This window comes from Acanthochromis polyacanthus, chromosome 9 (genome assembly GCF_021347895.1).
Source record: "Acanthochromis polyacanthus isolate Apoly-LR-REF ecotype Palm Island chromosome 9, KAUST_Apoly_ChrSc, whole genome shotgun sequence".
Lineage (NCBI taxonomy): Eukaryota > Metazoa > Chordata > Actinopteri > Pomacentridae > Acanthochromis > Acanthochromis polyacanthus.
In genome coordinates, this window is record NC_067121.1 from 31848430 (window position 1) to 31866265 (window position 17836).

General features: G+C 41.6%; 1 protein-coding gene across 3 annotated transcripts in view; it reads left to right on the forward strand.

Moving 5' to 3' along the window:
• Nucleotides 1–16969, forward strand: part of LOC110950754 (low-density lipoprotein receptor-related protein 8-like) — a 103322-nt gene extending 86353 nt beyond the window's left edge. Inside the window, exons 14-18 of one of the 3 annotated variants that reach the window (XM_022193514.2) lie at nucleotides 5425–5566; nucleotides 6307–6459; nucleotides 8922–9206; nucleotides 10028–10096; nucleotides 14456–16969. In XM_022193514.2, the coding sequence (XP_022049206.1) occupies nucleotides 5425–5566; nucleotides 6307–6459; nucleotides 8922–9206; nucleotides 10028–10096; nucleotides 14456–14796 (990 nt within the window). In that variant the 3' untranslated portion in view covers nucleotides 14797–16969. Of the gene's footprint in view, nucleotides 1–5424; nucleotides 5567–6306; nucleotides 6460–8918; nucleotides 9207–10027; nucleotides 10097–14455 lie in introns of all 3 variants that reach the window. The other 2 variants (XM_022193513.2, XM_022193515.2) reach the window with 2 other exon arrangements.
• The last annotated feature ends 867 nt before the right edge of the window (nucleotides 16970–17836 follow it).

The window sequence follows — 17836 nt, forward strand, 5'->3', positions numbered from 1 at the left end:
GAGCCTGCTTCTGCTTGCAAACTCTGGTATCCCAGTTGTCACTGCAGCTCAGGAGCCAGCCAGTTCAAAATCACCCCAGTGGTCTATTCCTCAGTGGGACACCTCTGTAGGGAAAATGTTCTCAGTGGGACCAGAGAGAGAGAGTTCAGGCCAGATTTACAAGCATGGATTTTTAAAAAATACCCATTCAGATTTGAAATGCATATTGTTTCAAGTTGTCGTTTGAGCCAGGACACCAACAGTGAATTCAAACACATTCAAAAAGAGCAAAAATGTTGTAGCTCTACATCTGTCATTTAATCAAATGATCAAAAGAGCAGACCTGGATCCTTTACTTCAGTAAAAATAGCAATACTGCTGTGTAAAAGTAATTATACTGACAACACATGTTACTCAGTCATTATCTAATAAATGTACTCAGTAGTACGTAGTAGTCATACAGGTCTGCAATAAATTAGAAGCTTCTGGAACACAGGTGTTAGTGTCCACAGTCAAGCATGTTTTACATTGACATGAGCTGAGAGGCTGCCATGCTAAAAGGACATCCTTACTCTTGAAACGACTGAAGTTTAATCCTTTTGTTTGGAGGAGAGAAGATGACACCTTTAATCCCAAGAACATCAAACCTGCAGTCAAGCATGGTGGTGGCAGTATTATGCTCTGGGGCATTTTTGGTGCCATGGGAACATTGGAATACTCAAGAAGAGGGATTACCTTCACATTCTTCAGAAGAACATAAAACCTTGTGCCAGAAATTTGTGCCACACAGTTGGGTGTTCCAACAAGACAGTGATCCCAAACACACATCCAAGTGTTAAGGAAACGACTAAACCAGGATAGAATTCGGGTCTTAGACTCCCCAAAGTCCTGACTTAAACCCCATTGAGAACCTGGGGACTGTGTTGAAGAAACAAATCTGTGTCAGAAAGCCTAAAAATGTACTTCAACTGGAGTAATTGAATCTGATCTCTGTATTAAGGGTGAAGCTCGGTTTCTGCTATAGACACAAGTTATGTTTCTCCCTCAGAGTTTGGAAGCTTCTGATGTCAGCTACTTTTTTGACTTGATTATGGTGATGTTGTGTCTATGTGTGCTTCAACCAGCTCCCTCCTTGACTCTGGTCTACCACTGTGCTCTGAGGTTTATCACTGGCTGTAGCTGCCTCACCCGCCACTGCGAAATGTACGCTAAAGCTGGCATGCCTTCCTTGAATGTAAAGCGATACACACACTGGATGACTCTGGTTTGTAAGGCTCTTCTTGGCTTGGGTCCTACTTATTTATGCACTTTTCTTTGGACAACTGGAAGCCGTTGTGCCCAGTGATCAAATGGCATTTTATATCTCTGTTCCTTGTGTTCGAACTGAAACGGGGAAAAAGCTTTCAGTTACTCTGCCCCCTCTGCTTGGACTGCCCTCCAATCTGAACTGAAATTGTCAGAATTTGTTTCATTGGAAGCCTTCCACTCTATCTCAGGAAATTGACAACGGAAATCCTTCAAACAGTGCCTGTATTCTCAAGTAACTCTTGTACTTTGTGGATGAAATTGCTTGTATTTAATGCTTTAATATTTGTTGTTATTGCTATCTGTTTTAGTTTTCTATCATGCTTGCTGCTGCCTCTCTTAACCAGGTCAGCCTTGTGCAAGAGGTCTCGATCTCAGTGGCTCTTTTATCTGGTTAAATAAAGGTTAGAGAAAAAGAAGTATTTCTGTCAAGAGGAGTGATCAAAGATGCAACCAGAAACTTATGAACGGTAACGAAAAGCGAATACGGTAATTGAAGTGAAAATGGCCAAGGAACATTTGCTGTTTATATTTTTGACCCAGCAGATTTAGTCACATTTCCAGTGTATAATCCCATTAAATTCGATCAAAATTAGGAGTCATTGGAGTAATTGGAAGCCAAAGACTGCCATGACACACATGATCTTTACGAGTGTATGTAACTTTTGTTTGCAACTGTAAATACACATTTTCACAATATTTCACAATCCCTCATCAACGTTTGAACCTTTAAAAATGAAAATTCCAATACTTGCCCAAAGCACAACCTTGAAGATTTTTTCTTGCTCTCTGTGCTGTTAGTCCACTGTGAGCCAGCGCTGTAGTGTAAGTCAGAGAAATGAGGATAAATGCCCTCTGGTGTAATACGTAATCGATCCGGGACTCCTCTGATCTCTGTCCTGTTGTGACTACAAGGTGACCTTCTTGTTCAGCATGTTGGACATCCACCAGCACCAGTGTTATTGAGTGGTTCTTGCTGTCTCGTACATCACATTACCATCTCTTTCTGACTCGGTGACTGACTCAACACAAACACAGACACACATGCACACGCGTGAGGCGAGACTTACTGTCCTGGCGCTCACTGGAGATTAGACGGTAGTTTCTAAGGCAACCGCAAAAAATGTCTATTCCTGTCTAAATTTGCCCTTTTTTTAAACTATTGACTGAGTAAGGAAACAAAAAATCAATTAATAAATGCCAAACATTACTATTTCCTCTGAGCTGCTTTATTTTGACTCAAATAACTTGTTTTAATCACATAAGGCCTAATTCTGCAATGAACTGAGATGATGCCAGACCCTTGAAACCTTTAGAAATCCAAAAATTAAATGATTTGTTTTCTGGAAAGAAGCGTAATTATTTGCTACATTCCTGCTGTTTACTGTTGCACTGCTGCTGCAACTGAACAAAAGCCTCTTATTCACAATTAAGCTCATATGCATTTACTTGATGCATTCATCCTGTCATAATAAATGCATTAAAAGCCAAATTAACTCGCCCTCTCATCAGCAAAAGATAATGACTTCGACTGTGTGTGTCAACAGATATTTCTAAGTTCATGTTTCTCTTCTTGCCCCAGTTATCTTTTTTATTCATTCCCTGAAATAAATTAGATTCGAGTCCCGTAAGCCAAGTATCGACAACATTCAACCCTCCGTCAGCTTGGCTCGTCTTTCTCTGCTCTCTTCATCTTTCTGTCTCATTGTTTCCATTCAGTCATCTAAACACGTGTTGTAATTCTGTGGCTCATCTGTTTCATTCACCCGTTTTCTGTCACCCACAGCTGAACACATTTTCTGCACTGTCTCTTTTTAAAACTAAAATAAAATGAATTTCAGTCCATTGTTTACACGCACAATGATGCTTTGAGCTGATGAAGAGGAGTTTTATTGTTAACTATGCTCACCATGTTGAAGAGCTTTAAACCTGCAGTTTGTCTAACATCAACTCCAGCACAGCTTTGGCGTTCAGGGCCTCAGCTGGAATCATGGAATGCAGCAGGTCAGAATGAGGACTCTTTTTTTTTTTTTTTTTGGCCAACACTGCTGTGTCCCAGCTCCCTTTTCTGGTCCATAGTCATTTTTGAACTTTTTAAGCTTGGTGAGGAGTTAGTAGATGCTCTGCTCGTATCCAGCTGCAGCCTAACCTTGCCAGCAAGTTGATTTCTCGCGATATTTGTGAGTTCACAAATCTCTCAAGAAACCATCTTGCTCCGCTCCCGCATTCACTGTTCGTACAGAGCCAAGTTGGCACGGGCCAATCACGCAGCAGTATTCGTGTGTGGGGCGGGATATCCGGGTGTGAAGACGACACCAAGCGCCAGTAGATCAAAACAAACACGGCAACGGAGGACAACGATCGTGTAGATGCTGCTATTAAGTCAGTTTTAGCTGAATCTCCTATCGCTTCTTTGAAGGAAGAACAACGAGAGGCGCTTTGCGCATTTCTGGATGGTAAAGATGTTTGTGCTTTTTTACCTACGGGTTTTGGTAAGAGTTTAATCTACCAATTGGCTCTGCTCGTTGTGAAGATCCCGCGATTGGCTAAAAACAAACCTGTCAGAGGCGGGACATACTGTTGCATTGTCCAATCCGTGCCTCTTTCCTCCGAACGGATTTACATGGAGCGGTCCCAGATTGATATTGTGGAGTACTATCAAGTACTACACAATTATTAATCTGGCTATTGCCAGGTTAGCTGCAGCCATCTCCCACTGGACCTTTTTGAACACCGGCTCTGAGAGGCTCCCTCTAACTTCAACTGAATTTCACTTGAAGATCGCAGTGCCAGGAAGCACTGGGTCTCCTCCTCAGAGCACTGCTGCTTGGATCTGGTGTCCATCTTTGCTGGTTTTCAAAACACTAACACTAACACGACTACTACTACTAATCGCTAAGTTGTTTAAAAATGTCGATTCTGTTGTTGATCGTTGGTCACGTAACCCCACCTCCAGCCCGTGACATACTCGGTTCTTAACTCCAGCCCAGCATGAGTTGGTGCCTGAAAAGCACCAGTTTTTGGAGCCTGGAGTCCGTGCTTAGTTGGTGGAAACACAAAAAACTGGTGCTAAGTCAAGCACTGGCTCCGAACTAGAACTGGAACCAGCTTGGTTAAAAAAGGGCCAGAGCGAAGTTCAAATTAAGTGAAGGCAGTGTTTAAGGGCCATTTTTCAAACGACCAATATTGCGTGACTCCTCTGGTTGCAAGATAAGTCTGATTAGGAAAAAAGCTCATGAGAGAATGACCCTACTTCTCACTTAAATCATTAGCTCCGTGAACATTTTCCTCATGAATCTATGGTCTTAATCACTGGTGTCAAATCTTCTTCAATGCAGCATGATGTTCATTTTGTAAATTATTGTCCAAAGTAGAGAAAAATAGATGATGAATCAGAGTATTTTTTTAATGTGATCAACAAGTCGCCGCTGTATATGCAGTGTAGTGTCTTCAAGTTCTCATTCAGATCCATCCCTCACTTGTTCTGTCTAGTTCCGAAGGACCAAGATGGCAACGGCTTCAAAACAATGATCTTCAAACCAATGAGTGATGTGATGAAGGTGATATCCGGCTTTTACATGCAGCTTGTGGTTAAAACCACAAATGTCAAGTTGATACAAGAGAAAAAGTCAGCGGATAACCAAAGTGGGAATGATAAATGTCAAAGAATGAAAGCTTTATGCCAGTCTATCAACTTTATGCCAAGATATCTCAGTGAAAGAGTGAAAACCCCACGTTAGAGAGAGGGAAGGTGGGGAGTTGGCTGTATCTGTATGCATAAACCAGACAAACAATATGAAATATTTACTTAATGGCACCAGAAAGTCTGTACCTAATTTAACATTGAGATTTCAGCAAGAACCAAAATGAACCAGCTGAACTCATTCTAGCCGTATTATCATTACTGAAGTCGAATAAAATGATTTTTTTTTTTAAAAGTTGCATTCAAAGTTTGACAAGCATCGTAAGTTTGCGGTTTCAAACTGTGTCCATGTTGTTAAATATTGCTGTCAATATTAGATTGGATAAGATTGTGTCCGTTAGACCATCAGAGCTGCTGTTGGGTTCAAGCCCTCCTTGACCCTGATGAACTTGCTCTACTTTTGATTTACATTCTGATGTTTTCCTTCTTGGTCTCAGGATCGCATTTACTGGACAGACAGAGACAGGGCGGCAGTCTTCATGGCCAACAGGCTGACCGGTCAGGACATCCATGCTCTGGCTGAGAACCTCAACGACCCCCATGACATCGTGGTCTTCCACCAGCTCCGACAGCCGCAAGGTGTGCTTACAGAATTAGTTTAAATCTGCATGTGTACGTCAGTGAGTCATAACACCAGCTTCCTCCCATCGCTGAGACTGTGTGAACTGAGCTGCACCTCTGTGACCAAGATCCTTCAGCGTGTCCGTGTCAACATGAATAAATGATGCTGAGACTTGTGACTGTGCGGGAGTCATCAAAGCTCTGGGAGCAGCAGTACATTCACACATCTGTCAAAGACCTGCCTCCTACCAGGCTCTCTGCGACGGGACAAGCCAGTTAATCATAAATGTGTGTTTCCTTTCTTGTTCGTCAGATTCTATATCTATCTCCGTCTGTTTTTATTCCTGCCATCCAATGCATATTCCATGCTTATTTATATTTTATCTTTCCTTGTATTTCCTCGCTGTCTTTCCAATTTGATCTTCATCCATTCTCGTCTCTCTCCTGCTTTGCTGGGAAACACGACTCTGGGATGAACTCGGCGAAGTTGTACCTAGCAGAGCAGCACAGAAACTGCTTAATATTTACAGCAAGTTTCTGCATGTTGCCAGATTTTATTCTTAGTATTCTTGTAGAGTTTGCTTACACAAAGTAATGAGCTTTGTTTAAAGGGAATTCAGCAGTGCTCACAGCGGGGAACCATAAAGAACGGCAACTGCTTCTGTGTCTCTGTGCGATCTGCTTACATTGAATTAATAATAATCTTGTTTATATAACCATAACTGTGTAATTCTCAGAGGCTATTTATTTCTCTCCAGGCCCTGACAGCTGTAATCTGGGCAGCGTGGCCAATGGAGGATGTGAGTACTTGTGTCTTAAGGCTCCACAGATCACCGAACACTCGCCTAAATACACCTGCGCCTGCCCTGACGGACAGGACCTGGGGCCCGATATGAGGGGCTGCGTGCCAGGTGAGGCCGATAATGAGCTGTAATTGAGAGTATTTAATGATCAATAACTGCTCGAGGGATTTGTCGGGCTCAGTGCTTAGTGGGTAGATAATCAGATTCTGCCTCACATAAGCAGGGCTGCTGCCTGCAGGACAGTTGACAGTAAAAACAACAGTGGAAAAAACAAGAGAGAGAATGCTCATTAAAAAAAATCAAGCAAAGAATATTGCAATTGTGTTAATGAAATCAACTAGATTCAGGGTTATTTTATTGGAAAATCATGCTTAAAAATGTATGACTTGGTAATGTTTATTTGTCTTCTAAAAGTGTATTATTACCAGTTCAGTAAAAACTAGCATATTATTCAAGTTTAATCAGGAAACGCAGATTAAAATAATGCATGTAAAACATTTGTTGTTGTTGGTATTTCGGATTTTATTTAAATACACTGGGGTGCAAACTGTGCAGCCTGAAACTCCTTTTATTCTGAAGTTAGTGTGTTTTGCTGCAGAGGCGAAAGAATGTATGCAATGAATGAACAAATAAATATTTTATTTGGAGTGGGTGATAATCAATAATGAATTATTAAGTGCACTCTTTCCGAGCAATGTGGTAAATGGAACTGTAATTAAAAAAGATAGTTGCTAAGCAACACATGCAAAGGGTGGATACAGTAACATGCACTACTGTATCGCAATGTGACCCAACATCTGTGGTACAGATGTGCAGCTCTGTGTGGCTTAGGATGTATCACACTGTTTGAATAGGATCATTTGTGCATAATTAAACACAAGAGGGTTTTGAATCAGATAACGATATAAAAAATTTAAAAATGTAAAAAAAATTAATAAGCTTTATAAACTCTTTCCTGCTTGCATTAAAGGGAAAACAAAATTGGCACTGAGTTTATATCAAAAACGGACTAACAGCAACAGATAAACAAAAAATAGGAGAAACGAACCGAAGAGGGAAAGAATAAAATTCATGAATCGAGCGCCGTTTTAAGCGTGAAACCTGCTAACGGACACGACGACTGAACTCTCCTCCCTTTAGTCCTGTTTCCTCCAAGTGGTTTTGGGAGAGAAACGCGAAGAGAATAGGGGCTTTAAAAAGTCCTGGTTGTGTCTTTTCCTGATTATTTTCAGCTTATTTACAAAAGAACAAATGGAAAACGCTTAGTATTGAATGAAGATATTTGTTAACTCATTGATTTTTTTTTAATGTTTTTTTTTTCCTGAAAGATTTAGGAAATCTTTCTTGCCATCAGCAGTCAGGGTATTCAATTCAAAATTAAATGGATAAGAACCCTGACAATTGAATTTCCCTTTGGGGATGAATAAAGTGATTCTATTCTGTTTTATTATGAATGGAACAACAGAACACATTTTGGACAATAACTGTGCAATTGCAGTATGAGCTCATATACTTAAAGGCCCAGAAAACATTTTTCTTTTAGCTTCTAATTAGGTACACATGACAAATTAGTTTGTTTGCGCTGCATTTAAATCACAAAATGATGGCGACTATAGAGAGCCTGCCCTCTTTAAGTCAGCTAGGAATTAAAACACCAACACAATCCTGCAGAATATTATTTTTTATGCTTTAGCTACTAATAAATGCTATTATTGGTTTTATTTTATGATATTTTTTAACTTCAAACTTTGTATATTTATTCAGGAATATTTAGGGTTGTAGATATTACATAGTCAAACGATTTGATTTATGTAGCAGAGTTAAACATAATAAAATGTGACCAAAGTGATGCACAACAACTGTCAAATATAATGAATGATTAAAAAGCAGAAAAAATGTAACTATTTGAACAAACGTTATCAAAGTCTTTGTATGATATATAACAAGGGTGCTCATTAGGAGTTTACAACCAATTAAAATTGAATTTAAACTGTAAAAGCCAACAAATAAAAATATGTTTTCATATATAATAGGCATCTCCATACATATATATATATAGTATATTCATGTATATATGGGGTTGTACCCCTGATTTAATCCGAGACATTTCTTATTTAGCATCTACAAACAACCAATGCCGTTTTCTGAGATAAGTGTTGTAGATTAGCTGTAATACCTGGTGGTTCCTACGATAGGAGCCTCACTGTTTAACTAGTAAAGGAGCACAATGATAAAGACTTCCATGACCTCAGTCAGAAGAAGAGTGTTAAATTAGTCTTGAATAACTGGATAAATAAAGTCAGCATTTCTAAATTTAAGTTGAACATTTCATACCCACTTTTTTGCCTTTTTCCATGGAATAACAGAAGTTAGGTATAAAATGATCTCATTTCTAATCCGTTACCGACTTCTGTGGTCAGGCTCGATCCCAATCTTTGGATCCTCCCTAAAGTATACTATAGTTTACATACATGGTATTTGAAACCACACTTTCACAGGCTTTAACACATCTACAATAATCCAGTTCCTTTAGCTAAAAGTCTGATTTGGTCTAACTTTCCTCATAGCAGCTCCGAGAAACGACATGGCAGCAACATCCTCACCTCCTGGATTCACACCAGGCTCCAGAGCGATTGACGCTGAGGACTTTCCTGTCCCCTCAGTGGGAGTATCACAGGCGGATGCTGTCCCCCACTTGGCCACAGCTCCCTCTGGATCCCCCGAGCCCCTCACACCCCTCAGCACACTCAAGACTGTATCCTCTCAGGAGTCAAAGGCTCTGGGCTCCCACTCCACCGCTACAGCCATGGTCATCTCCACCACGCCTGCAGGGGACAGCAGCGTCTCTCAGCACTGTAAGTGGATTCTGAATTGAGAAAATGCTATAAGTAAATGCCATTTAGAGCTTTGAGGAACAGTGTTTCAAGATTTATCATTTCAATAGCTTCAGCCCTGTGTGATTTACACGTCATTGGTCCTCTGTATAAAGTGCAGAGTGTCACAATTGGGTTTTACTTGGAGATCCGCAGTGCTCATGATGAAGCGCCGCTTTCACCTGAGAGGCCTCATCTCCTGCCAAGTACCACATCCTATGGTTCTCCTCGCACTCATAATGTAGCTATCAGCCTCACCCTCACCGTAATGATGACATTAAAGTGAGGTATCTACAAGCCCCAACAACCACAGTCAACCGGCTTTAGTAGGAGTGATGGATTGTACCTCGTCACCTTGAAAATGTCGTCATTCCCTCCATAAATTGTGCTGCGTGTGGGCAGGAGTGTGTTGGATGTGTGCGATAGAGGTGTACACAAACAAGTGTGTTGGTGAGTATGTTGTATGCAAATGAGCTAAGAAGTGACACTGGAGCCTAATGGAGCCTGGATAGATGGAGTGCAGAAGGTCAGGGGTGCTGTGAAGGTCACAGTGTGGCAAATACCAAGTAACACATCATTTTTCCCTCCCACTTTCAATTTCATCTTCTTCCGTTCCATCTGTCTTTGCAAAATGCTCACGGCCGTGCACGCATGATCACGCCGTCTCTGTTTTATCTCCCCTCTCCTCCACCGACTCACCCTTCCTGACTTCCCTGCTTATCTCTAATTCTCTTTCTCACATTTTTTCCCCTATGCACACTTTCTTGCTCCTCTTTTCTCACTCGTTTCTTGTCTCTGTGCAGCTGGAGGCGAGCATTTCCTTCTGGGCGAGAACCTGACAGTGGCCGTTTTGGGAGTGGTCATCCCCATCGGTAAGCTTCCTGCAGCTTCCTTGTCTCTATTTGTCTGTCCACAATGAAGGGCTGCAGGGTGGCGTATCACCGCTGTCTATCTGCTGCCTATAGCCTCCGTTTGTTGTCCATTCCCACTGACCCTGCCGTGACAGGATGAGAGAAGCCTTCCCCACAGGTCCACCTTCGCTGAGGTTTCTCAGGAATCATTTTCTGTGCGTCTGACATTGCTGCCACGCTGCATTATTCACTTCACATCGTGTTGTTGTGTTGGGTTCTGCTACAGCAAGAACTCCTTGTCAGCAGAGCTTTTTAGCCTACTGGAGTGCATCAGGATTGATTGGTTAATGTAAATTTAAAAAAAAAGACGCCAATCTTTCCATGCACAGTACTTAGAGCAGTCACTGTGGTGGCAGAGTCTGTTTAATTTCAGAAAAAAAGATCCTTGATTTTAGACAAAAGTAAACAAAATCAGCATCTAATTTTTAGTCAGCGTATCAATTTTCGGACATTGGCTCCATGAATTTGGCTGAAACATAATAATCATTCAGTGTGTTCATGTATTTTAGACACACAAGATGTTGTCTCAAAATAATGAGGTTAAACCTGAATGCCAGAGACAGAAAGTGAGCGCCTCAACTACACTGGAAAAAATGTAAGAAAATGCAATATTCTGGTACTTGAGGTGCCAAATTATAATATACAGTAAAAAAAAAGAATCTACCCTTCTCCTATAAATATAGTAAAATGTAGAATTAAAGTACATTTTCTAGCCTTAGTTAGGGGCTCGGGGCTGCAGCATGCAGCCCGAGCCACTATTGTTCTCCTGTTGGCGTTTATTATTCTTCACGTTTCCGCCATTTTTCGATTCGCTTCTCGTCCTAGGCCTTTGAGAAAACCAAAGCAAATTATACATCAAAACGTGCGGCTTCATCGGGAATAGTGTGCTATGACTTTTCTAAGACATTCGTCATTTTATCGCAGAATTATTCGCAAAAAACTGCGAAAAAAGTCCCATAGGAAATGAATGGGGACTGAAAAAAAATGGCCTTGAAAAATCCACTGTTTTCCAAACGCCACTGCTTCGCCATACATTCACCTAGAAACTTCATTTAACCATCAAAACGCAGTGATTTTTCTTGTCTCCGCAGGAATGGAGTTTATGTCAGGCTGAGATTTACAGTTTTTGATCAGTGAGTCCTCAAAAAAGTGAAAATTCTCAAAATCTGCTCTGGTTAGAGTGCGGCATGTCAGTTGGTAGAGTGGAGGAGAGGTGAAAAATTCGCCTGAAAATTTCACGATCGCATCGCCCTCACGACCAAACGATAAAAGTTAGGGGAATGAAATTCGGTCAGATTGTAGACAAATTTCCTGGGATTCAAATGAATCCAAGTTTGAAGACCTAGCTCTTTCTGAAGTGAAATGGTTGGCAGCAGTTTAGACCAAAGTCACACCGTTCTCTCCATAAGAACCAATGTAAACTGAATCATCTGCCTCATGGAGGGACAGTGTTTTTTAAATCGCTGTAACTCGGTCATTTCTCACAATATTTGAAAAATAATTACATTTATGGAAAGCCACAGCCTTCCTCTCGCTCACGGTCATTTCGGTTTTCAGCTAGCATTCACGGTTAGCCCACAATTAGCGCCAGAACGAGACGTTGCGCGCTGCTGCTGAGAAGCACTTTTCTGCTGTCTGTGGCAGGCACCGTTGCTATGGGGGCCCATAGCAACCGCCCTTACACACGCGCAGGCATGCTCCCACGCACACACACAGACTCATTGGAGTGCCACACCCACCTTCACAGCCAATACCTCCACAGGAGCTGCATTTCAGCCTGAAAATCAGTTCAACCTCCCAGCTTCACACAGCCTTTAGAGCAGGGGTGTCAAACTCAGTTCCAACACACCTGATTCAAATGATCGGGCTCGTTATCAGGCTTCTGCTGTGCTTGATGATGAGCTGATTATTTGAATCAGGTGTGTTGGAAGAGGGAAACATCTAAAACATAGAGGATAGTGAACCTCCAGGAACAGAGTTTGACACCCCTGCTTTAGAGTCACTCCAATCCAAATTTTGACCAGGTCAGATGTTCTTGTCTCTGCCGTTCAAAATAAAAGCAGGACAAAATTTCTAAATAAAAGCCTGCGACGGAATGGAAACGCCAGTGAAACCTCTCAGCTTCACTCAGCCTTTTGAGTAATTCCAATCCAAATATTGACCAGGTGAGATCTTCCTGTCTTTGCCTTTTAAAATAAAAGCACAGCACAATTTCAAAATAAAAGCCTGCAACAGACCAAAAAATGCCAGTTAAAACTCTCAGCTTCACACAGCCTTTAGAGTAACTCCAATCCAAATTTTGACCAGGTGAGATCTTCCCGTCTTTGCCTTTCAAAATAAAAGCACAGCAAAATTTCAAAATAAAAGCCTGTGAAAGACTGGAAATGCCAGTTAAACCTCTCAGCTTCACACAGCCTTTAGAGTAACTCCAATTAATATGTTGACCAGGTGAGATCTTCTTGTCTCTGCCTTTCAAAATAAAAGCACAGCACCATTTCAAAATAAAAGCCTGTGACGGACCAAAAAATACCCCTCTCCTGCCCAGCTCCGGACATGCACCCATCCCGAGCCCCTCCCACGATTTCCGCGAGCGGGAATTGTCTAGTTTTTCATGAGTTCATTTCATGAGTTCATTTCAAGAGTTCATTAGGTTTATTTTTGGGCTTTTTGGTATTTAACAATGAACATTTACATGTGTAAAAACAATAAAATATCTCTATATATGTAATTCCCTTTATAGTCAGATAGATTGCCATTATGATAAATAATATACACAGTAGTAAAAACTCTATTTTAGATATTATGATTGCAGATATTGTACACAGATTAAAACACATTTATACAACTTTTTTGTTGCGAAAATCTTAACAGTTTGTGTAAAAATACAGAACCAATAATTGTTTTTAATAATTATCAGCAGTTATGTTTAATTTTAGAGCAGTATTTCCATTGTTAGACTTAACTGTAATAGCTTCATTTATCAAATAAAAAGGAAATAGCTGTGAAATCAAGATAAATTTACAAATACATTTTTTAAGAAATTTAAATTTCATGGTTATTCGGCATTTCAATGATGATTTACATTAGACATGTAAATTCTGCTTTTTTGTAATTTTGTATGTATGATTAAAAAAATACAGAAAAAACTTGCAACATAAAACATCAAATTTCAGTGAAATCACGGATTTTTTTACAGTGTAGTTGATGAAGTATGTAAACACAGCATTGTTCTTTTTACAGTGTAACTGCTATTTTAAGAATGATCATGAAAAATGTATAATCGGACCTGAATTTGACTGCACGGCTTACTATGTTTGTTCACGTTTTTATTGTAACACAAGAAAAAGCTTTTAAGATGAAGACTTGTGTGTTTAGCCAATGCAACATTATCTCAGTTACAGGGGTTGCCAGAGCGTAAAATTCCCCAAATTCAACAACCAGAAGGACAGAGCTGCTCTTTTTGAATCCAAACTCCAAGAGCATGCGTGCTTCATCTGCTGGGAAATACTTGTAGATGTCAACATCAAGCAGATCTGTTTTGAAATCTAACCCTGAATGTAATTTGGTAATGACGCACTGTTTGGTATTCCAAGTGTTCCTCAGATGCTCCTGGGTGTAGTTTGCTAGTAAGTCCAACATTCTGCAGAGCGCTTATTAGAGCAGTTAAACCCAATGTTTAATCCATGCAGTACACTATTGAGTACAAATCCCCTTTTTGAAGAGTGGCTGAGTAAAGTAAAGAATATTTTCTCTTAAGTAAACCAGCTGCTGTCCTGCTTTGAACCACTGGTTCTGAAAAAATAGAACGGCTGCAGAAAAAACAAGCACCAAATGATAATATTGAAGGAAATGATCCCTGCCACCGTGAGTCATCCAATTAGTTCAGATGGCCTGTTTTCATTATATTCTTAATCAGGTGAACATGCAGTGCACGGGGAAAAGATGCCAGTAGAGGCTTTTTGATGTAATTCGATGAAACAATATTAAATTACAATGATTATTCAAGGACAGATTTGCTGAGATGAGTTGCCGAGAGACTGTGCAGTGATGGGCTAGTTCTGATAAGCACAGTTTAAAACTAACCTGGGCACTAATGGTGCTTCACGCAGCTGATTTACAGTCTGGGTTGGTTGGCGTATGACCTCACTTTGACCCCAGCCAGCGAGCCGCCCACACACAACCTGCCCTCTCTGTTACCCTGCATGCCTGTTGTGCTCCTCTCTGTGCCTGTCATCTCATGCCATGGACTCGTTCTGCCTCGTTAACGCTCCCCCCCCCCCCTTCCCCATGTCCCCGCCGCTGTGTGTTAAACGCATGCAGTTCCTATCGTTGCCACAGTGGTGTTCGGCCTGGTCTGCGCCGGAGCGTACCTGGTGTGGCGCAACTGGCGGCGCAACTCCACCAAGAGCATGAACTTCGACAACCCCGTCTACCGCAAGACCACCGGCGAGGGCGAGGAGGACGAGATCCACATCGGCCGGACCGACGCCATGAGCCACCACGCGCACCACCACCCCTACCCCCAGGGCGTCGGCATGGGAGTCGTCGGGGCAGGAGGGGGCAACTGCCCGCAGTTCATCGCCCTGCCTCTGGGGGGCAGCATGCCGGACCCGGGGACTCACTGGTACACGGAGCAGCCAATGCTCTCGACCGCAAAGTGACCCAGCAAAGGCGACTTCCTCTGGAGAAGACGGCCGCTCAGGCACACGCGCACACAGTGAGGTCAGAGGTGACTTTGGAGCGAGTTTTCTGAAGGGACGAACAACATATCATCGAGTGTTACATGCAGCCATTCACAGCCATGTCCTGTGCCAGTTTCCATCTTAAAAACAGCAGCATTAACACGACAAATTCTTTAAAAAATAAACCGTTTCATACCTTTTCCTGTGCTGGAGATGGATCTATCTTTTATCTCTGGCAAATGCTGAGAATTACTTACAGAATTATTAACGTGTGCTAATGTGCTCCTGACCTTCACCTAAGCTGGAAGATGGAGTTAGACCGGTTCCTCTTATGAGTCTTTTGCATTGATAACGGAGTGAGGTGTGTGCTGTGTGTCTTATATTTTGTGATGGGGCTAGTGAGAGACTGTGTTTTGTCCTTGATGTGTTAATTTAGGGTTTTATGTTATTCCTGGTGGGCCAGCGGAGCTCTGGGGACGCTGTTGAGGAAGGAGGCGCTCTGAAAGTGGGACAGCCCCGTGCGTTGATGGGACAATCTGTACAGATTCATGTTAGAATCAATCACAAATGTCATTACTGGAGTTGTCTTATGGAGTCAACATAATTGTGGATGGATATCTTTATTTTTTATTACATATTGAGCGTTCTCTCTGATTCGGAGGCTTTCAGGGTGGAGTTGATGCAAGAGGTTGTGTTTTTTTTTTTTTTTTGTTCGACCGTCAACACCCTGGAGTTTGAGGAAAGTGCAGCAGGGTGGAAGGAAAAATGTAGTCATACAGTGTTTCGTTAGAGAGGATGTGAGGTCAAAGAGATGCGGGTTCATTACTGTGGCTTGTTTGGAAGTTAAATGAAAAGCAATAGACTGCAGCTTTTATGCAGCTGCAGTGCCGCCGTTTGAGGTTGACAAAACTCTAGAGTGTTAATAATTTAATTTGATCACCTGCTTTTGACTGTGACAAATGCGCACATAAATACACAAGGGGGGGGGGGGGGGGGGGTGCAGTGATGGCAAAATCCCCACTGTTCTCCCGAGGATGGCGACAACATGCACTACTTGCCCTCCGAAAAACACAAACGGCATGCATAATTGCTCACCGAGTGACAATGCAGCCATTCATTGTCACAGGCATGAGACACACGAGTAAACACACGTCGCACGCACACACTGGATTCCTGCCGTCCTCCTCCTGAGAGGCCCGATATGCGAGCAGACAGTTTGGGTTGGTGCCACGTGGGAGGGAGGGTGCGTGATGAGAACGATCCGTCATGTGGTCAGAGGAGGTTGAGACCAACTTGTCCCGTCAGTTCACACGTTTCATGCTGGTTTGGCCCCATCGTTTCCTCTATTACCCCATTATTACAAGTCTAGGTGTGTGTGAGTGTGTGTTCATTAATATGCATGTGTGCTAATGTTCATCCCACAGCCATATTTGAACTGTTTTGTATGCTCTTTGTTGCACAACCCTCTTAGAATGCCTTCTGTATTGTGTATTGCATGGAAGAAAACAGTGTATGAAGTTGAGCGGAAGCGCGAGTACATATGTGTGTGTGTTTGTGTGTGTGTGTGTGTAAGAGAGTGTCTGACACTGGAAAAGCTTTGAGGGTGCTTTTTGATTCATTGGTTTGTACATATGTTTTCATAAAGTTTTGATAATGTATTATATAATTATGTAAAAGACGAGCTGTACATAAGATTTTAGATAAAGTGTTGACAGGTATATTAATTTATTTGTATAAAGGAGAGCACTGCATTCCCTGATTGTAACAAATCGGAATTATCCACCAAAGTGGTTTGTGTTGTTTCTTGCTGTGCATCATTTAGCATCCTTTTTGTGTGCTAACTCTCTTTCTTTGGTATCCCACATCATACATGGAGATCCTTCCCCTCCAAAAAAATCTCCCACATCTTTGTTTCCCGACCTTGGTGTTTAATAAGATGATTGATTTTTGTTTATTTGTGCCTTTTTGTTTACGTTTTCTCATTTTGCTCTAGTGTTTTTTGTTGTTTTTTCATGAAACAGACGGGGATCAGCACTGTACATGCAATGATGGACTGTATTAAGACCAAACTGGTTCCACTTTTTGATTTTCTGTAATGGATTACTTTTGAATATCTCTATATATTGATATATAAAATCTGACTGAAAACTTCCTCAGTCTGTGCCGTTTCATTTCCTTTGGCAGAATGCGGAGGGTATTTCAAAAAAATTGTGGCGTCACCAGAAAACGATGCAAGAGAAAGATTTTTCTTGCATTATTTGTCAACATAGTGAGACGATGTTCAAGTTTGATTATCCCTTTATGAAAAGAGGTCAGAGATGCTCATCAACAGCATGTATGGCCTTTTCATCGCTCTGAAAATTGCATCCACACAGTTTGGGGAACAGATAGACTTCGGATGGTGCAGGTTGGGTCAGAAAAGGTGCATGAGGCAACAGTTCAAAGCTACTTTTGGCTGCTTCTGCCACTTTGGACAGATGCATTGTCCCGGAGCAACAGCAACCAACTTGAAGGCCCTTTTTTCTTTGATTTCTTCAAACATTTGAGTTTATGTGGACAGAGACATAAGGCTTGATAGGATACAGTTATGCAGCAAAATAGGAGTTATGCCACTTTTCCAGGTGAGGCTGAGAACTTTTTGAAGTAACCTTGTATGTGTGAGTGATCGTAAACCTAGTACAAGTTTGTCATTTTATTTGTGGGTTCTATAAGAATGTGTTTACATGCTTTAATGTTATTTTTCCCCATGCTATGCATTACTGCACCGTCTTTTCTCACTCTTTCACTCTGTTTTAGCTCCTGTATGGTAACGTTGGTTGAGCACCATAACTCAGCTCCTGTGAGTAAATGCAGAGAACAACGGCAACAGCAGAACCAACAGGAGTTACGCCACTCTAGTAAGCAAATAATGGTGCACTGTAAGGAAGCTGCTCTTTGTTTGTTTGAATGTGTGCCAAACTAGCTGCTTGGCATGCGTTATGCACATATATTAAAGTGTTCAGGCAGGTAAGGAGCAGTG